At 37.6% G+C, this 22,471-nt stretch overlaps 1 protein-coding gene across 8 annotated transcripts in view; it reads left to right on the top strand.

Moving 5' to 3' along the window:
• atp2b2 (ATPase plasma membrane Ca2+ transporting 2) overlaps nucleotides 1–22,471 on the top strand; it is a 166,163-nt gene that overhangs the window by 91,949 nt on the left and 51,743 nt on the right. For all 8 annotated transcript variants that reach the window (XM_060858714.1, XM_060858712.1, XM_060858710.1 and 5 more), the window contains exon 3: nucleotides 19,572–19,769. In XM_060858714.1, coding sequence (XP_060714697.1) covers nucleotides 19,572–19,769 — 198 coding nt within the window. The remainder of the gene's footprint in view (nucleotides 1–19,571; nucleotides 19,770–22,471) is intronic.

The raw sequence follows: 22,471 nt of genomic DNA, 5'->3' as shown, positions 1-22,471 counted from the left end.
CCCCGACCCTGGAGGTGTGAGGCGAATGTGCTAACCACTAAGCCACCGTGCCCCCCTGTTTTAAGTTCATTATGTAAATAAATATAGCAATGTTTGTTCATGAATGTTGGCTAACATAAGACTTTATTTAGCTGAGGAGAAAATTGCCAAAAAATGTGAAGAGGGAAAAGATATGTGTTGCAGACAATATTTAATAATGATAGTAACTTAATATGATGCTTCAGATTAGATCGTGTAGGGATTCTTTTTGTTACCAATTATATATAATACGTTAACATGTCCAAAGCAGAGCCGAAATGCCATAGAGGAAGAAATGATATAATGAAATTCCTACTATGACATTTTCTTAAACTTTGTCGGAGATGTTCACAATTTAATACATTGGTAACATACAGACGTTAGCCATCTCTAAAATGATCGGTCACAAACGTAATCCCTACATGATATAGCCTGAAATATCTTAATGTAGATACAAAGTGAAGGCTTATAATAGGCCAGATTTTAAAAGCGTTCCTTTTTTTGTCTTCAAAATAATGTCATACCTAGCAAGAAGATACTGTAAAAGTTGATGTATTTTCCTTGCTCACAGTTGCTCTGCGTTTGATCCTGAATTACTCTTACTGTATGATAAGATTCCAAGTTAGACATGTTTAAGCTAAATTAGGAGCTATCTGAGTTCATTCTTAGAATCTTTATGAATACGGATCCTGAGCTTCAGAGAGGCATCAGCACCTGAGACTTTTCCGAAGGTTTACTGGTTTCTTTCCTTGGACCTTTTTTATTAGGTATTAACCTTCATACCAGGTTATACACGGTCATCTAACCAAAAGTCACTTAGATCCTTAGATATTTTTCCTGCTTCCTGCACATCAACTTAAAGAAATGACAGTTCACCTGTTGTCTAAAATATCCCAAACTTTCAGGTGGCAGATGATATTCATTTCACCTGTCAGTGGTTTTAATGTTATGTCTGATATACAGATAATAATTATATTTATTAGGAATACTGCTGAAAAATGTCTTGAAAATGTTTCTAACCTTTTATTTGATGTGAAAGACACAAAATAACAAGCAAAAGTTTTGACATAAACAGCCATAATCGGTCACTATGTAAGTAATGCTAAGAACATGTTACGAAGTGACTGAAAGTGTTTATTTGTTCTCCTCCTCTTGGGGACATTAGATTAGTAAAAGATTTCTATTTAAAATGTAGAGCGCTTACTGTGATTTTTTTTTCTTTAATATTTACTGAGCATTATTGTGAAATCATCTATAAATCCACCCTCCAGCTGAGTTCTCATGATTGTTCCTGATCCCCTCAGCAGAATATACAGTAACTCCACTTGTTGTGCATGTGTGTTACAGAGTAGGCATACCAATGCAGGAAGATTTAATCCAATAATATTTCATATGTCTGTTGAGAATAGAACGTCTGCTATGCGACACGCATGTAATTACAGTGCTGTTGGATTCTGCTCGTCAGTAAAGTTCAGCTCAAATCCAGTAAGCAGTTGCTGATCACAACCTCATTTCCTAATTTCCAAAAACCTTTAAGAAGCTTTGCTTATAGTGTTAAGCATCATTTAACTTAAGACTTTAAATAATGTGTTAAGATAGCTAATTAACCTGGTTTCAGTTCTGCACTGAACAGAAGGCTGTCAGATCAAATCTCAGCCATGCCAAGAGACATAACTAAAAACAGCCACACAGAGACTTTGTGCTTGTTATTGTAGATGTTCAGCTGCTCACTGAGTGAGGTGTCTGAAGTTGTACCGGTGCATACTGAGAAGCTGCTATCCTTTCACCTTGTCCTATATCACAGACTCAGTTGTACAGTAAACACACTGAGCACGCTGGGATATCGACTCAGCGGAACATCAATATGGCGTATCCGATGTGGTTGCTATGGAAACTAGTTTTGGACACATTGCCGCATAGTGACGGGTGAGAGTCTCTCGTGATGGAGGAGCTGCTGAAGCTCAGTTCGTCCAGTTTTCATCAGCCAGAGCATTTCGGACGTGATGCATGTTGATGTAGAAGTAATTAGGATTTACAGTCTTTGTGAGTGAGCTTGTGTTCATCATTTTATAGGATTATAAAATTATTACAATGAAGAAACAGAAAAGAGAAAGCAATTTATACCCTTGAGATATATAAATTATATATTTATAATTATTTTTTTTTACTGTCCATGGTAATAGCAGTGCTAATTTATACACAGTTGTTGTTGTCATTTGGAATGAACTGATTTACATATTTAATTTTGGCACAGGTTTTATGTCGGATGCCCTTCCTGACATAACCCTCCCGTTTATATATCTAGGCCAGATGTGGTAGCTCAGTGCTTAAGGTGTCAGACTAATAATCAGAATGTTATAAGGTGAAATCCAAGGACCACCAGGCTGCCACTGCTGGGCCCTTGAATAAGACCCTTACCCTCAGCTGTATATGAGATAAATGTTGGTTGTGTGTCTGCAAAAAGCCATTGCTGTTTATTATTATTTTGTGTGTTGCTAAAACACATCCCTTCTATAAGATTTTTCAACAGTGTTTACAGACACCATCCTGTGAGTACGACTAAAGTCATATTTTGGTTCAGTTTCTATGTACTATACTAAATCTGTTGAACAGAACACACATTTAAAAACGAAAACCATGGATAATAAAACTTGCAGAAGACATGTGGGCAGTGTCACAGTTAAATCATATAATAATATGCTTCATGTTTTATACTGAATAGCATTTTTGCTTAGAATGTTGAGGTACAAAAGTGGCAGTAGATGTCTAACCCTGTCAGAGAGGGGCTATGCAAATTATTATTAAACACATTATTGTTCATTTTTGGTAATTACACTCGCAAATTTCAACTACACTTGCAAGGAAATACAGTAATGTAAGAATTCAATAAATATAGATATACTACTACTACTAATAATAAGCATTTTATTATTAATTAATATGTTATAATAATAACAACAATAACAACAACAAAAATAAAATATAAATAATTAAAAAAAAAAATAATAATAATAACAATAATAATAATAATAATATCTGGGTGATTATTATTATTATTGTTCTTATTATTGTTATTATTATTATTATTATTATTATTATTATTATTATTATTATTATTATTGATTCATTAATTAAATTACAGAAAAGATATTAACACAGTTGAATATAATGATTTTGGCTTGAAATAGGATTTTTCTCTATTAAATCTTGCTTTGTCCTTCAAAGAGAATTCATCCTTTACAGTCAGTTTGTTGAGTTCATCTGAGTTATTTTCACCCCATGCTTCTTGAAGCATTTCCTACAAGTATGACTGATGTAATGGGCACATTTTACGTCTCGTGAGGTCAAGCTGCTCTCATAACAGCTCATCTAGGCTGAGATCTGGTGACTGCGCAGACCAGTTCAGTACATACAGGATACAGCTGACTGCTTCTTTTATACAAAGTTCTTACATAGTCTGGAGCTATGCTTTACATCATTGTCCTGTTCAGAGTCAGAGACAGAGTCAGAGTCAGCTTTATTGTCAATTATGCAGAAACAAGTAAAAGAAAACAATAACTGGAAAAGGAATATATACACATATGTTCACATACTAGCTATTTATATATATAAATATAATATATATTAATACAAATAAGTCTTTTAGCCCGTCTTAATCCCTTTCTTTTTTGGCCAGCCTCAGATATGGCTTTTTCCCTGCAGTTGTGCCTAAAAGCCCAGCATCCTGGAGTTGCCTCTTGACTGTAGATGTTGAGACTGGTGTTTTGCGGCTACCGTTCAATGAAGCTTCAATTTGAGGACCTGTGAGACGTCTGTTTCTCAAGCTAGACACTCTGATGCACTTGTCCTCTTGCTCGGTTGTGCACCGGAGGCCTCCCACTTCTCTTTCTCTCCCGGTTAGATCCATTTGGTGTTGTCCTTTGAAGAGAGCACTACACACACTGTTGTGTGAAACCTTCAGTTTCTTAACAATTTTTCACATCTGAATAGCCTTCCTTTCTTTCCACAGGAATAGAGTGATGAGATTTTTTTTATTTTTCCTGAGGATTTTGTGCCTATAATCTCAAAGCCAAAACTGCAGCTGCAGATTCTAAACATTCAACTAGAATAAAAAAAAACAAAACAATAATAATACTTAGAAATATTAAATTTGGTCTATAACAATCTCAGAATAAAAAATCTATAAAATAAATTTGCCCGTTGATGATATATATATATATACATTTACACATACACAATAACAGATACTGGCTTGTAGATCTGTGCTTTGTTCCCTTGTTCGCTTGTATACAAAAATATTTCAGAGAATACCAAAATTTCATCTCACTGGTCAGAGTGCTCCATCATCTATCTAGATGGATAATCAGCAGCTTATTGTGCATTTCTTTTTTAGCTGTAGTAGTTATAATTTATTGGTTTGAATCGAGCAATTAAGATTTCATCTGGACAGCAATGTTTCAATTCACTTTTTTCAGACAAGATCCATTATACATCCTTTTAAAAAGAGAAACTTGCTTTCTTCATCATTAAAGATCTGTCAAATCTGTTAACCTGCAGTTCATCTTGCATGCCATTAGCTAACCAAACACGCTATACTGTATAACCCATAATGCGATAAGATCCCATATGATCTATCTGCAATTGTATATGTGTAATAAATGATGAAAACAACCTGGGTGTGATTCAGACAGTAAAAGGTGATGTTTATTCGTTAAAAAGTGATTCGATTTAAATCATAACCAAAATGTTTAGCAGTTAATTGAATCAAAATATTTCAATAATTTCATAATTCAATTAAACTAAATACACTAGAGTTAACACCAAGCTATAAAAAAAAACCAGTTAAATAAAAGTATCTTCCTTTTCTACTTTGGTTAGGGGTCGTTACAGCGAATAATCTGTTTCCACCTAACTCTATCTTCTGCATCCTCTACTCTCCACCAAGTACCTTCATGTCCTCATTTAACACATCCATATATCTCTTCTTTGGCCTTCCTCTTGACCTCTTACCTGGCAGCACCATCTCCAACATCCTTCTACCAATATAACCATCTCCCTCCTCTGTACATATCCAAACCATCTCAATCTAGCCTCTCTGACCTTGTCCTCAAAACAGCCAACCTGAGCTGCCCCTCTGATGTGCTCGTTCCTAATCCTGTCCATCCTCGTCACTCTTAAAGAGAACCTCAACATCCTCATCTCTGCTACCTCCATCTCTGCCTCATGTCTTTTCCTCAATGCTACAGTCTCTAACCCATACAGCACAGCTGGTCTGTGTTCTACACCTTTCCTTTGATTCTTGCTGACACTCTTCTGTCACACAACATTCCTGATACTTTTCTCCACCCACACCAACCCGCCTGCACTCGCCTCTTCACCTCTTTTCCACACTCCCTGCCGTACTGGATGGTTCACCTTAAATACATAACCTCACTGTTCTACTTCCCAGTTAAATAAAAGTTTATGTTTTACAGACAAAAATGACTCACTCGTGTTGGTCTCTTAGCAAAAAATTGGCTGCTTACCAGACAAAGGTGGGAAAAAATCCCAAAAAGATAAGAACCGAAGATACTTCAAAGTCCGGACCAAAGTCCAGGAAGAAAATGTGGTGAAACACTGTAACGACCAAAAGCACAGCCGAGGTCATAGAGCTTAATAAGGCGAATGGATATAAGGCGTACGTATTTTTGAGCCTCATTTTGTATAAGCATGGATGTTGTGTTGGATCAGCGCTGACGGTCAATAAACTCTGCCTTTTTTTCTGCATCATACGCGCTGATGAATTCCGTCTTTTCTTTATTTTCTTTATCATGCTAGATTGGGCTAGTTGGGTCAATGTGGTGATTCGAGTCAGATAGATTATTTTAGAGAATCGGTTGTTGTCTAGTTTTTTTTTATACCACAATAAGCCTTGTCGTTTAATTATTTCAGTGTCCTGAAAATACCTGTACTTGCACTCAAGACTGCCGATGTAGCGAAAATGAGGTTGAGAAGAACCCATAGCAACAAGGCTCCTCTGACGTCGCATTTGAGTGTCATACTCATTCAGTGTGTTAACATATGGAGGTTGCTTTGTGTGTAGGTGTGTGTGTATGTACAGTATATATATGTGTGTGTGTGTGTGTGTGTGTGTGTGTGTGTGTGTGTGAGAGAGAGATCGAGAGAGATCGAGAGAGAAGGGGTGGGGGTGGGGGGGGGGGGGTGAAATACCTGCATGTATGAGGTCATTGTGAGAACCTGTGCAATGTGTAGGGTTTCCATGGCAATCTATTTTTATCCTTGGCAAAGAAAAGAAGAAAAAAAAAAAGAGAAAGCAGACTGATAAAATATGCAATCTTGCCGTCTCTGGCTCAACCAGTGGCATTGTGTTCGGCTTTTCCTATAGCAAGAGGGACAATTTGGTGGTCGTTGGAAATGATAGGGATAAAGGACATGTATGTCTATTGCTAACATCCAGTTGCATCGTTTGCTTATTTTTTATTTTTTATTTAAAATTTATGTTTCATAAAATTCTAATTTTGACTATAATTTAATAGCAGATTGTAAAGCAATTGGTTATTAATTGGTTACTCTCTCTCTCTCTCTCTCTCTCTCTCTCTCTCTCACACACACACACACACACACACACTGCACCCATGTCTTTATTTTTTCCTCTTTTCCCCTTATATTAACTTAGAGAGTGAGTCATACATGAAGATATTAACAAAGAATTTAAGAAGGATTAACTTATAACATGGATTCCAGCACATGAAATATGCAGAGATCAGCGTGAATAACAGTGATCATCTCATTGTGTCAACTGATCATCTCATTGTGTCAACTAATGTGTTGGAAGCAGGAATAATAGGCAAGTCTAAGGCTCTGAGTGACTTTGACAAGGGCCATATTGTTATGGCTAGACAGTGACAGGGTCATGGGTGCTCAAGCCACACAGATGTGTGTTGGGAAGTGAAGGTTAGCTGTCAGGTCCAACTCCATAAAAGAGCAGAAATATTTAAAAGAACTTGATTATGTTTATGACAAAAAGGTTGATTGCATTGATTGCAGACCAATCAGAGTGCCCATGCCTACCCCTGTACTCCACCAAAATTACCTACAAAGTCCATTTGGGAATCACATCTGGATCACGGCGCGATGGAACAAGGTGGCCTGGTCTGATAAACCACATCATGTGTGTAACGTACCTAAGGAAAAGATGGTGCAAGGATGCACTATAGGAATAAGTCAAGCCTTCAAATCATTCCTGAGCAATGAGTTGAGGAACAAGACAAAGAGTTGAAGGTGTTGATTTGGCCTCCTAAATCCCCAGATCTCAGTGGACCAGCCACGGAGGCCTCATCTAACAATTTACAGGACTTAAAGTATCTGCTGCTAATGTCTTCAGCACACCTGCAGAGGTTTTGTGAAGTCTATGTCTTAACAGGTCAGAGCTGTTTTGGCAGCACAAGCAAAGCTACACGATATTAATCATGTAGTTTTAATGTTACGGCTGTATAAACTGTAAAAGATTCAAAAATGATGTGACATTCAATAATAAATGAAAAGTTGTAATCATCAGCAAACTGCAGTGGTAAGTACAGTGAAACTCTGTGGGACCGTTTCCCAATAACATGCCATTATTGGAAAAATAAATCGAATTCAGATCATGAAAGATTAATACATTGTATAAACCAGACTTTGCACTATTCGTTACTCTAACTGGAATTTTCCTGGAAAACAAACAAGCCATGAGTTGTGTAGCAGAACAGAGCATTTGGTGGCTAAAATTTCAGCACTGGTTATATGGAACTGATGGATTTTACACAAGGGACAGAATACTCCAAAGGAAAGAAAGATTGGCAATGCTGAAGAAACAGGACAAATTTATTGAACCATTGTGAAAACACCCCAAATAGTGAGAGTGTAAAGGCACTTTCCAGCAGCAGAAACAGAAAGAGCTGAATTAAAAAAAATTGCTCATGTGAAAACAAGTAAGTGATCAGTGTTGTATAAAGTACTAGAAAGCAATACTTGAGTAAAAGTACTAGAAAAAGACTTTGGTAGAAGTGAAAGTTACCTTTTAGAATATTACTCAAGTAAAAGTCTTAAAGTATCTGATATGTACTGTACTTAAGTATCAAAAGTCATTTTCTGATATTTAATGTACTTAAGTATTTGAAGTAAAAGTAAAAAGTAAAATTTCAGTGATTTTCGGTAGGCATAAGAGCAGGGGCGGTTTTCCGCCGATTAACGTTATAGATAAATGCCTCCAGCTCTGACTGCGCGTGCCTGTGCTTCTCCGTAGAGCGTGTGGACGTGCGTAATGCAATCTAGGAGCAGTGATTCGCCAAACCTCCCTTATTGCAGCCGCACACATTTCTTCTGATTTTATTTTGTAGTAACGAGTAACGAAGATGCTTAGTGGAAATATAACGGAGTAAAAGTATACATTTTATCTAGGAAATGTAGTGGAGTAAAAGTGAAAGTTGGCATAAATTTAAATAGCAAAGTAAAGTACAGATACGTGAAATTTCTACTTAAGTACAGTAACGAAGTATTTGTACTCTGTTACATTACAACACTTTAAGTGATGAAACAACATCACTGACACCATGGATATTTTTCCTGGCCAAGGATATAATATAAATAATACGGATATAATATGAAGCAACTTTATAAGAATATTGGTTGTGGCTTACTGAGTCCCAAACATTTTTAAATTATAGAATTCTAGTACAGTATAAAGTTTTTATGCTTAAATGATTAAAAAAAAACAACACCACAAATTACTTGCTTTAAAAATGTTAAATATAATGTAACCCAACTCAGCTAATATACAGTATTTACACATACTGTATTTAAAAACTCACTTATTTTTCTCACATTATTCTTCAGAGTTTGTCATTTAGCAATAAACCTTTTTTAAGAATTTACATTTTTTTGGAAAGTGCACTTACATGGTACGACAGGGAAACTGTTTCGACTGTTCACTTTATAAAAATAAAATCAATTTGAATAAAGAGAATAAAATGAATTAAAATATACTAATAAATTTGAAACTTTTCAATAAAATTATATAATAAAATATATAATAATAATAAAACTCTTTAGACTGGGCAAATAAATCAACTTTATTTAAGAACTAAGTAAAAAAAAACAGAATAAATCGATAGAAATAAGAAGATCATAGTATGTGATGTACAGTATGTTACCTGTTACATGTAGTAGCATGATGAGCAATTATGTTGCACATAGTAACAGTACATAATGTGCAAATATTATAGAGTGGAACATGATATATTTTACGTGCAAGTGAGTTACATGTAGTATCAGTATAGTGCAGTGTGCCGAATAACAATGGAGTAAATTATAATAATAAAGGAATCCTAAGGGATCTGTAAAATGGGTAGTGTAAATATATGGTGCAAAAAAATATAAGAAAATCATGTATTAATCGAAGAATTGTTGCTTGATAAAGTTAATGAATCCATAAGACATTATGAGTTCATACTTAATAGTAGGTGACTCCTAGAGATCTGTCATCATTTCAGCCAGAAAGCGATGAGTTTTGTCAATCATTATGCTGAATTGTTAATAACTACGCTCTGCATGCTCAGGACGCTGTTTTAACGCCGGAACACTTAAAGGTGGGGTGTACGATGTTTGAAAGCCAATGTTGACATTTGAAATCACCAAAACAAACACGCCCCTAACCCAAATGGGTCCCACCCATACATACATACTGTACATAACCCAGGCAAATAATGGAAAGAAATGTGTCTTTATCATAGCCGAAGGGAAGAACAATACGATTGCAGATAAACAAACAAGCAAAAATGACACACAAGCATAATCATGCAAAGGACGGCATATATTAGTTCTGTGAAACAAAGCAAAACCAATGTTACTCACCTATCGAGAAGAAAAAAAGCAACCTCGGCATCCCATCGCAGGAGTTCCTGCTCCTTCAGTTCTCTTCAGTGCTGGAAAGCTGATCCTATATTAACATCCTATATTGATCCTGCTTCTTGCCTTATCGTGAACCTTTTTTCACTTTTCGTTTTTATCCACCATGTCAATGTTTCAGTCACACATGCGCACTGAACACTCTCTCATCCCATATTGACAAGACACGCCCCTTTCTGCTCATTGGCTACACATTTGTTTTGTTTGTCGGCCCGACTCAGCTTTCTGAAGCATTTCTCAAACAACGTACACCCCACCTTTAATACATGAAACTAGCAGCACACAGAGTGAAATACATTTAAAAAATCTGTGTGAACAAATACAAAAAGTCTGGAAAACATACTTTACTTGCAGCATCCCTAGGTTTTAGTTATTAATATTTGAAAATATAGACATGACAGCCCATAGACATGTGCTCCTGTTAATAAAAATGAACTGTTTTCTTCTTAGGAATATTATCTAAATAAATTCAGTGAGGTTGCCATGCCTGCTGATAAACTATCCAGCTCAGTGAAGAACAGCTCTTAAGATGGTAGCAAGAATTTCAAATTCAAATGTAAAATAAATAAATGAATAGCTCGGCACGGTTTAGGTTACACATTTCTAGTTCAGTTTTCCGGAAACTCCTCTCGGTGCTTTGTCCCAGTACACTGCGGTAGGCTTCCCCCTCCAACAACGAGCTGTAAAGGTTACCTAGGGCTGAAAGTGAGGGATCCACACATGCTGGAAATGATGCAGCACATGGAGGGATCAATGAGGAGCCACAGCAGGGGAGAGCTTCCACACGGAGGCGCAATTAAAAGGGAATCTTTAATGAGGTTATTTTTAGCTGTCTGTGCTATTTGCAACCTGGGCATTCTTTCCTCACTGTTGGAATGGTGTAAAAAAGCTCTCAATTTCTCTCTCTCTCTCTCTCTCTCTCTCTCTCTCTCTCCCTCTCTCACCCAACCGAAGCAAACATGTTTTAGTGCACTATTAATTATCCCTCCCTAACCTCAATACACACATCTGTTTCTCTCTCGAATGCACGCCGTGTTCCCATGGAAGCAAACAGCATTTTATCTTCTGTTGTATGAACTTTTTCCGATTTAAACGATCTCCTTAGCATCATCAGATAATGCACAATTTTCCGGGCCTAGCAGTCTGACGCAGTGCAGAAGATTCCAAGGTCAAAGACAGATGAAGAGGATGTCACTGAGTGTTTTTTGATCGTCAGCATCATTATATTGTTAAGCGCATTAACACCCCCCAATACAGACACACACACACCCACACACACACACCCACACACACACACACACACACACACACTGTTTATTACTCTTCTTTCTATTCATTTGGAATGTTGTTGTACACGGTGTTCTGCCAAATTGCATACTTTGCTTTCCCTGGCTAAGGATAAGGTCACAGTGGCTGTGGCCAGTATGTGTCCCCAAAAAATCCCATTAATTTAAGACCTTGTTCCAAAATTGGCTTAATGTTGCTTAAAGTAACATGAATGTTAATACAACCAAAAATACAGTTCAGCCCAATGAATCCTGTTTACTGCAGAGGGTATATTTCTGCCAGGTAATAAGTTCTTAAGTCCAAAGAGGATTTACAAAGAATAGAAACAAAAAGTAATAGAAGCCAGATGTATTACAGGATGCAAACGGACCGTTTATCACTGAGCATTTCTGAAATGATTTCTTCAACACCTGAATGAAAGCTTTTGCAATTTTTGGTTTTATTGTATTTTGGATTAGTTATTCGCACTAATCGCCTCAGATTCAGAACCTCAGCAAATTATGTGGTGAATCTTGGGTTATTTGATATGAACATCATTTTACACTATAACTGTGTGATAATTTGATATAGAAAAAAACAACCGATACAGCAAACTGGGAGCAACAGAACAAATTGCTCCACAGTGGGGTGATAGAAAGATTATCAAGAAAAACTTATCGTTATAAAACTGATCGTTTTATAGGAATTAAACTGCATCTTTATCACTAAAATAGATGAAACGCATACAGTAAGTGTTTCACTCATTCATTCAGCATTACCAGTCGGATAGGATTAAAGAGTGAGAGGAGTGAGAAGAGACTTCATGGACAATTAAATGTGAAGTTTTTTAATTTTCAAAATAATTTTTAAGTTACAAGAAATACTTTTTCACAGAGTATTCAAATTTACAGCATATATTTTTTTTAAATTTTGTCAGTTTGGTAATTATGTCTTTACCTCTAGCGAGTCTTAAAGTGTATCTAAATGATATAATCTCAGCTCCACATACTGTATATACCAGCTAGCACCCTCCACGTTTAACCACTTTAGTTGCAAGCTAAAAAAAACTAATCAGCAATAACCATCAAAACCACCTGCCTAAACAGCTCTCACCCGTCAAGGCATGGACTCCAAGATTGCTGAAGGTGTGCTGTGATATCTAGCACCAAGATGTTAGCAGATTTATGTCCTCCATTCATCAGACTTGTTTGTCCAAAACATCCCAAAGATCCTCAATTGGATTGATATTTAGGGAATTTGGAGGTCAAGTCAATACTCTAAAGTCTTTGTCATGTTTCTCGAATTATTCCTTATCGATGTGTGGCAGGGAGCATTATCCTGCTGAGAGGCCACTAGGAAAGACTGTTGCCAGAAAGGAGTGTACTTGATCTTTAATGGTCAGTAATGTGAATGTGATAGATTTCACGTGCCAAATTGAAGTCCACATGAATGCTGGGACCCTAGATTTCAGTAGAACATTCCCAGAACATCAAACTGCCTCAAAGCTGGCTTGCTTTGTTTATATACAGTATATCAGAACATTTCAGAGAGAAATAGTAAAAACCTTACAGTAACCTGAATACCTGAAAACCTGAATACCTGAGTATAAGTTTATCATTATGGCACATCTTGACATATTTCCCACTCTTCCTTGCAAAAGCAATCTAGCTCCAATACGTTGTATGGGCATCACCTGTCCACAGCCTGCTTCATATCACCCCACAGATTTGTGAATACAGATTGGATTCAGATCGGGGCTCTGGGTAGGTCAGTCCAGAACATTGCTCTTCTTCCAGTTAAGCCATTCCTTTGTTGAGCTGCTTTGGGTCATTGATAGGTGGGAAAGGAGAAATTCCTTTTTATCACCAGCTTACACACAGAGACCTGAAGGTTTTGCAGTAGAATTGAAAGGTAGTGGAAGCCATTCATGATGCTCTCCATCTTGATAAAATCCCTAGTTCTGGCTGAAAAAAAAAGCAACGCTGCCACTAAAAGACACTAATCAACAGTGACAATCACTGATATCACACATTTCCCTATTCTGCTGGTTGATGTGACGATACAGCTACGGTACCTAAAGCTGCTACCTGTCCAATCTTTACCGATTTTACATTGAATAAGTAAGAACTGTGTGTGAAGTTTGAATTATCAGAGCAATACCACAGCTGTACATCAAATATTGCAGCCCACACAACATAATGGCAGACATAACAGAGTTCAAACGAGGACAGTTTAATGGTGCTCTCTGGCTTGTCACCAGGACAGCAAGTCTTTGTGTTGTTTATCCCAACAGTATCCAGGGTAATGTTAGCATTCCACTACGCAGGACAAACCACAGTGAATCTAGTATTCTGGTAATATTTTCTCTATAATATCTAGTAATTTATTGATGACACAAGTCGACTCTTTCTCAGTTTGCATGTCTCAACCCTCTTTGCTAAATTCATCAGCAAGAAAAATGATGTATAATTGGCCATTGTCACTTAAAATACCTGTTTTGTATTTTTCCCTCCAGTGCTTTCTGTGGGCATTTCATTTTGAAACTGGTTTAATGAGGCCCTTTCAGGCAGGACTCGCCTTAGTGACACCGTGCTAGCATGACTTCAATGATTTACTTAATTGTAGCTTGCCAACGTTAGCAGAGGTCTGGCTTGGATGAAAAGAGTTACAAAAAGCCCTGATTTGAAAAGTGTGGTGTGTGGGAAGGAATCTTTTCCTAATGTACTTGTGTTCTGCAGAAAGCGACACGAATAAAACCACACAGCATCCGTAATGCGTGGTTGAGGCTTCGTTAGTGGGGATTCCTGTGTTTGTATTTCTTGCAACGTTCTGTAGGCTGTGGTTTATTCTCATCACAGTTGCTAAGATCTGCTGATTTCCTGGTTTATCCTCAGAGTTGTAAGACTCTGATGCATCATGGCCATGCTTATTTTCATATAAGGGGAAATAAGATGTAATATACCTCCAGTGTATATATCAGTTTATAATCACACCCTTCAGTGTCACCCAAATGAGGATGAGGTTCCCTTTTGAGTCTGGGTCTTCTAAAGGTTCCTTCCTCTTCCATCTAAGGGACTTTTTCCTTGCCACTGTCACCTCAGACTTTCTCACTGGGGATAAATATTAACGCGTTTAAACGCGTCTAATATTAATCTTGAAAATTTGTATAACATTAATCTTTTGTACTATATTTCTTATGCTCTGTAAAGCTGATTTGAGACAATGTCCGTTGTTAAAAGTGCTATATAAATAAAATTTAATTGAATCAATTTGAATATACATATAAAATGGTGCCATCTTTTAAATTTGATGACCATTTTTCTACATTGTGCATTACTGTAAATGTAAGAATTTTTCCATTTGTTAGTATTTAAAGGTTGTTTTATTTTAATACAGACAAATCCAGAAATCAAGAAATTTCTGGACAGTTTCTAGGTCAAAAGCAGGCTAAGGTCAGGTGATCGATGAAGAGTGTAAACCCGGTAGAGACAGAGCACAAAATCTGGAAACAGGTCAAGCTCAAAACCCGATCAACTCTCAGCTATCAATAAACAACAGGCATCAGAAATATGAGACAAACTGAGTGTATACTTGTGCTGTGTGAGAAGTCTCTTTTAAAGACAATTTTTTATTCATTTATTTATTTGTATTTAAATATTTCTTTTTATTTTATTTAGTGAACACACAAGTGGAGTGACCGAAACAGTGAAATGACTTCATTCAAATGTCTACGTGGGTTCTATGTGATTGAATTGAGACATTAAGACAGTTTGTTGTCATCGATCCAACATGATCTGAGCATGTGTTTTCAACTCCCTGAATAAAATCGAACATTAGACTCACACCTCAGCTGAAAATCAAGCTTACTACACTGATGTTTATCAACACTTAACACTTAACACTTAACACTTAACCATTGCACTATTCTACCACACAAGTTTTTATTGGCTAAATTTAATACTATACAGTAGAATAGTTTTCATCAGCACCAACATGACTCACTCTGTATCATTCAGTTGAGTCGTTAAGAAACGTGGTTAAATTATGCTTTGTATAAGCAATGAAATCACTTTTTGTTGAGAAACTTCATATTTCTATGGATGCTATATGTAAAGCAAACAATCACATTTTGTTTTGTTCAGCTTTATCTTTAGGGGCGTGAAAATGTACAGTCGATGTTCCGACAAAAACAGACCGACGTACAGTACAACTGTAGATCGTTCATTTAAGTAAGTCGTGCAAATTAATGAGTCTGTACCGTGAACTTCAGATAATTTGGAAAATCCAGCTAAGCCGATCCTCATAAGCACTCATTGTCACAGTTATAAACACGGCCTGCTTGTTCCATGAGGGTAATGGAGCTTTGTTTCCAGACGGGTCATTAAAAAATGCAACACACATCTCCTGGAAATCCTGTAGAATCCAACCAATCAGAGGATGACTTAAAAAAATTCAAAACTCCAAAGTTGTGTGCCCCATGCATCAGAAATACAGCCTGATATTCTCTTATTATAAGGTTGCAATACAGCACCTATAAGATTATTAAACCTACTAATAGATATATTTTGCAATCTTTAATTTTATTTATTTTTTTTTTACAGATGATTTTATTGCTTTTTCAAAATTAAAGCTAAAACTGAGAAAAAAAATCTGGTAATAGAGCAAACCTATTTCCAGCTTTAGTAAAAAAATGAGTTAATAATTTTATATTGGTTCATTGCAGCATTATAAAAGTAAACACTAACTAGACGTGACTATATTCCAGGTATATCTGCTTGTTGAAATGCCATCTTTTGCACAAGATGTCTGTTAAACACTAATGGTGAGGTGGTGAGCGCTCTTAGAAAGCGCCTGCTGCTTATATAATCTGCCTATGAAGGTTTTTTAGTCACTCGGCACCAGTAAAGTGCTGTTTGTTCAGCACTCGAAAGCATCGGCGTGGTTAAAGATTGCAGACTAAAACCACATTAACTTCAGCTTTGCCTCCATTTTTCCACAGGCTTCTCGTTCTGTGCCACTTTGTTTACAGGCTGCCATTTGCAGTCTCCCATAACCTTTTGATTCTGCAGTTGTGATGATATTGATAAGCCTGTTTATGTCAAGCAAAGGGGGGGATTTTACTGCTAAATGTCACTCACAGTCACCTGCAGTTTAGAGTTTGAACACTGAGGTCCGTTTCATTCCTGTATTTAACATTTCACTTGCGGCGTCCCTTGTTTAAATCCCTGCCATATTAAGGGCTTCTTTTATGACTTTATAAGCTTGAGTGAAGCGTCAAGCGTGCGGTAAATGAGGGATTGAATCAGTGTTGTCATAGATGATGTATTGAGTCAGCAAGTCTGTAGAGATCAGCAGGAGAATTTACCCAGAAGCCCAACAACAAATTCCTATAGAATTGTGACAAAGAACCGAAAGATGTTTAACGAACGTCTAATCGCTTAAACAATTGATTTTGTAATTCAACACACAGTGTTACTGTACTAGCTACAATTTTTTAAAGTGACCTTCCCTGTTCCATGGGAGAAAAGGCTGCTTGGGTTCCTGAGTAGGCAGTTTTTATCCAGTGTCTGAGCTCCTAAGATGTCTGTCTTTTCCATTTTGAAAGCTTAATGTCTTTTAAACCTCTTTATTTCAGTCCTGATTGCTGCCGATTGCTGATTTTCAAATGTATTTTTTTTTTGTACTTTTTTCAAAGAAACAAACAACAAACTTGATTTAGTAAAAATGAAAGCAAAGGATTCTTCTTTTACCAGAGAGGACATAAATACTTTCTTTGGTACAGTAGCTGTACTGTACATGTGTTCAACACACTTGTGTTGCGATGACGAGTTGCGATGACTTCACTTTGACACGTCTTGACCCAAATCTGCAAACAATCTGCAGTAATTCACTCACTCACTCTCACTCATTTTCTACCGCTTATCCGACTGCAGTAATTTAAAAAAAAATTGGAAGCTCATCTAAATATTGTTAGATTTTTGTGTTCATTTTTTTTCTTTTTTCTTTTTTTTTTTAGAGTAACACTTCAAATATGGTGGAAAAAGTTGTTGCTTTGATAAGAAATGAGTTCGCTAGTTGACAGGATAAGCTGCACAATCCAAAATGTAACTACTGTATAAATGGGTAAAAGCACAATGTGTTATTTGTTTATCAATTGTATTTAAGTTATATCTGTTCAGAATGAGGAACGTATAGTAAAATAATCCACACCAGGGTTTTAACTTATCAAACCACTCTGGCATTTATTATTTTTGTGTAATAAATAGTCCACAGTCCATTGTGAGTTATTCCAGACAAAGTTAGGTTAGACGCCTGATTGACATCTTACCATGTATGTTATGGAACCTTAGTGACTTTAGCTGATGACAAACAGTGGTATAGTTTGGTTATGTGGAAGAAGTTGACTATAGTATTCTCGCATTTGCAAATCTCATCACTGTTGTGTCTTTACATTAAAAAAAAAGTCTTTCATCGGTCACCTGAGACTGGGAAAGCAAACCACAAAGGCTTAGTAGGATTGCAGTGGAGAGTGGGTTTTACTGTATGTCACTTCTGAAAGGTTCTCCTGTGATTAAAGCTTTTTGTTTTCATCTCGCCAGAAGATGTCCCTTCCTTGTCCCTGACCTATAGAGATCAAACAGAACAATGTATGTTGTTTCACATTGTCTGAGGACATTTTTTCATAAACCTACCCAGAGTATGCTGCTCTGCTTAATGTTTAGGGCTCAGTGGTCAGCATGTTTGCCTTCCAGCACTGGAGTTGGGGGTTTAGTTTCCACCTCAGCCCTCTATACTTCACGGGTTTCTGCTGGTTTCTTCCCTCAGACCAAAAGTTGTTTGCATTGTTGGCTGGCTGCTTTTTCTAATTTAATATATTAATTTTAATCTGAGGGGGGCACGGTGGCTTAGTGGTTAGCACGTTCGCCTCACACCTCCAGGGTCGGGGTTCGATTCCCGCCTCCACCTTGTGTGTGTGGAGTTTGCATGTTCTCCCCGTGCCTCGGGGGTTTCCTCCGGGTACTCCGGTTTCCTCCCCCGGTCCAAAGACATGCATGGTAGGTTGATTGGCATCTCTGGAAAAATTGTCCCTAGTGTGTGATTGCGTGAGTGAATGAGTGTGTGTGTGCCCTGCGATGGGTTGGCACTCCGTCCAGGGTGTATCCTGCCTTGATGCCCGATGACGCCTGAGATAGGCACAGGCTCCCCGTGACCCGAGGTAGTTCGGATAAGCAGTAGAAAATGAATGAATGAATGAATTTTAATCTGTTGATTCGTCCATTCATCCATTCATACTGTATAGCGCACATCCTATGGGGTCACAGTGAACCTGTAGCCTAACCCAGGAGACTGAAGGGGGCACCAGGCAGGGTACACCCTGGACATGATGCCCGTCTATCACGGGGCACAATTGCACACGCGCACACACATTTACATACTACAGACACTTTAGAGACGCCAATCACCCTAAAACATGTCTTTGGACTGGGAAGGAAACTGGAGTACACAGAGGAAACCCCAGAGGCAGGAGGAGAAAAGGCGAACTCCACAAACACACACAGCAGAGGCAGGAATTCAGCCAACAACCCTAAAGTGTGAGGCAGATCTCATTTTATACAACTGAGCAATAAGGGTCTCGCTCGGGGGCCCAGCAGTAGCCACCTGGTGGACCAAACTCTCAACCTTCCAATTGGTAGACCACCACCTTAATAGCCACTAGGCTATTACTTTTCTATAAAAAAAACTCTCTCACTTTCCTGTAGCATATAGAACCATCATGTGTGGTTTATACGTTTTAGAAATAAGTGAGACGTGATCGTTCTGTACATCACCTTTGCTGTAAATACCGCAGTATCTTTCAGACTTACATAATCTCCTTCTTGTGTCACATCTTTAGCACATTAATGGTGTCTCTGTGTGAAAATGGAATTGCCATCAGAAATGTGTTGCACTTACATGCACTAAGGGCTTTACATAAGTGAAAGCGAGTGAGCTGTTTTCTGAGTCAGTGGGATAATTTCAGACCTCACATGACACAAAGGCCCAGTGTTAGCAACAGAGCTAAGATTGCTCACTTTTTCTGATGTAGGCACAGGATTTTGTGCCATTTTTGAAGCTGCTAATTATTTTTTTTTTGATTTTGTTTCGTTTATTTTTTTTTGACATACTAGATGGGGCCAGTTCTGGTGTTGTGCAGTAACAGAGGCTTGGATTAGAGTATATTCTGTCTTGTTGGATTTTCTGTACAGTCAGTGCAGTACTTTCAGAATTAGGATCAGATGGATATGGATTATTTATTCCAGTTTATAGTTACATGTTTTAATGTTTGCTTTTTTTCTCCCCAGGTTTGACAGGAGATCCAACTGACCTAGAAAAGAGAAGAGAAGTCTTCGGTCCAAACCTTATACCTCCAAAGAAGCCAAAAACTTTCTTACAGTTAGTGTGGGAAGCGCTACAAGATGTGACACTCATCATCCTTGAAATCGCAGCCTTGATCAGCTTGGGGCTTTCATTTTATCAGCCCCCCGGGCAGAGCAGCGAATGTAAGTACCAGCATCTTGATAAAAATGTTGGGACACTGTTAAATCTTCTGTGAAAGGGGAATATCCATTTAGCGACCATTCTGTGTTGCATTTTTTTTTTTGGCTTTTTTATTTTATTAGACATTGTCCATGTTATTTCAGGCATGGATAAAATACATACTGTAGATTAGATATGATTTAAGTAATTTTTTGATATTGTAAAGCAAGTCTCCTGGTTTGGTTTTCTGTCATATGAACAGGTGAAAAAAATCGAAAAGAATGAATGACTAACTGAGTGTATTATTGGCTAAATGGTCTCCAACAGGGGCATAAAATTGTTCCTGATAAATCAGTGTCTGGTGAGGCAGATTACAGTAGATATGTCTGAAATAGGCTTTCCTATTTATTGAACATTATATCATTTAGATCATTTAAATTATTTAAAACATGAAGGCTGGGGTCCCCGGTGGGCAAGCGTCAGTAACCTGCGCTCTCACTACTGCAGCCCGGATTCAGTCCCATGCCTGGACCTACAGTAACCCCAATGAGGGGTTAACTCTCAGTGCCGGTCCAAGCCTGGTTAAAATGGGAGGGTTACAGTATGTCAGGAAGAGCATCTGGTGTAAAATCTGTGCCAAAATCAGAGTGGATGATCCAGCTTGATGATCCACTTCGGCGACCCTGATTTGGCGAACTGAATGACATCAACAACATTTAAAACATAAAGGCCAGCTGAAGAGAAAATATTCTGCATATCCTCTTCAGTAATATGCCCTGCCACCTTGCTTTGCTTCTTTTCCATTCACCTTTATCTTCCAGTCAGACAGTAATTCATAATGACTAGAGAGATATAACGGCCATGCTAACGCTAATCAGTTTGTTAATAACCAGAATGGGAATTTATATTTATTTGAATGAGGACATGCTATTTTCGAGATGTAATCTACATGACTACATGATTACTTTCCAAAAACGCGTAAGCGAGCAAATCTAATACTATGCATGATTAGTGGTTCTGTTATACGGGGGTCTATTCTATTTTCGCTGCTTTCTCCGCTCTGACCACACATGCGCACGGACGGGAGCGTGGATTCTTGTCCAGAACAGAACCATACCGCCAACACTAACTGTATGCATATCATCTAATAAATTCTCTTTTGACAAAGTGGTCCTGACAGAACTGAAATTCTCTTAACTGAACTTAATTGCTACAATTTCTGTTTTCTTTACATTAATTTTGCTTAATTTTCTTCATCGCTTTTCTCTTCACTTGTTTTTGCCTTTTTTGTCACTCTTTCCTCACTAACATCTGCCGGTCGTTTTAATAAAAACCTGTCCGGTCGGCATATCGGATGCGGTGTAGTCGCACAAGTTAAATTTTTAACGGATCCGAAAATTACGGATCCGCAGATGGTCAGCACCTCTCGCAGCGCCTTTGCGACTCTCCATAGGAAATGAATGACTTCCTGTTTATGGACCGTCGTTTGTCTTGTGCAGTGGAAAGGCGGCTTTAACCGAGTGAGACGCGGGAAGCTGAGGCGGGGAAACGGAGCACACGTGGTTGTTGGGGATCTTTGTTTCGGCGGCGGCGGCTCGGATGCTCGTATCTCAAAAATTTGCTCGTATCTCAAGCCAAAAATTTGGTTGAATCACAGCTCATATCTCAAAAAATTTGTATGTCAGAGCACTCGTATCTCGAGGCATCACTGTAATATATTGCAGCATATGGACTATTCCTTCACATCCATAAACCTGTTTATAGAGTCTCATTGGAGGATGTGTACTGTAGAAACGTACTGTAGCCACTGCACCGAGTCTCGACGAGCATTTTCTTTGACGAAACATTTCCGCTGAAGCCCTTGTTAACTAGCATGACTTTGCACCCTGGTGTGTCTCTCTCTTAGTGAAGTGTGCACTCCAGAAATAACCTTTATGCCAAGGCCATACGTTAGACCCAAAAGCCATAAAGTACATCTTAGCCATTAAAGTTAAAGTGTGAAAGAATGCTGAGTCAACAATATCCATTTTATGAACTTTAATTCAATTACAACAAGACGGGAAGGACATCATGAGTAGCAGCAAAGCCTGCTGGGAATTACTTTTTTTTTCTTAAAAGTTTAGTTTTGCTGATGAGTAATATTGTAGAACTTATGTAAATGTAAAGTATTGTATATATGGATAAAATGAAAAAAAAAAAAGAATAAAAAAGAAGCCATTAATATTCAAAAGACTCTGCCTATTTTCAGTGAAGCATACATAATCCCTTTTTTTTTGTTTTATAGATGGCAGATGTGCTTCTTTTATAGTCATCTCATAAAAGTCTTGGTGCTTTTTTTCACTGGCTGGTTATTATTCTGCTCTTAACTCATCTCTGGAAACTTTTATCATTAATGAAGCACTTTCACTTTACATATCTGACAGAATCCATTAGAATTCAGCAGTTTAAGATGAAAATTGGAAATTGAACTTTTAATTGTCCCTACCTTTCCATTTAGGAGCGTAACATTACACACAGTTCAGGTTTAGTGTGACTTGCGATCCTCAGGCCGAGATCTGTTTATAATGATATGCATTATATTTAAAAAATTGTTTATTCTTGTGCATAACATTGATCTTAGAATTGTCCAGCTGAGCTATGAATAATTAAAACAAAAACCAAACTGGCTCATATAAAGCTCAGTTTATTGCGCTGTTTATTTTCACTTTACAGGACTTGAAACAAA

The sequence above is a fragment of the Tachysurus vachellii genome, chromosome 22 (genome assembly GCF_030014155.1).
Source record: "Tachysurus vachellii isolate PV-2020 chromosome 22, HZAU_Pvac_v1, whole genome shotgun sequence".
Taxonomy (NCBI): domain Eukaryota; kingdom Metazoa; phylum Chordata; class Actinopteri; order Siluriformes; family Bagridae; genus Tachysurus; species Tachysurus vachellii.
The sequence above is the reverse complement of the archived record's forward strand: the minus strand, read 5'-3'. Positions and strand labels throughout refer to the sequence as shown.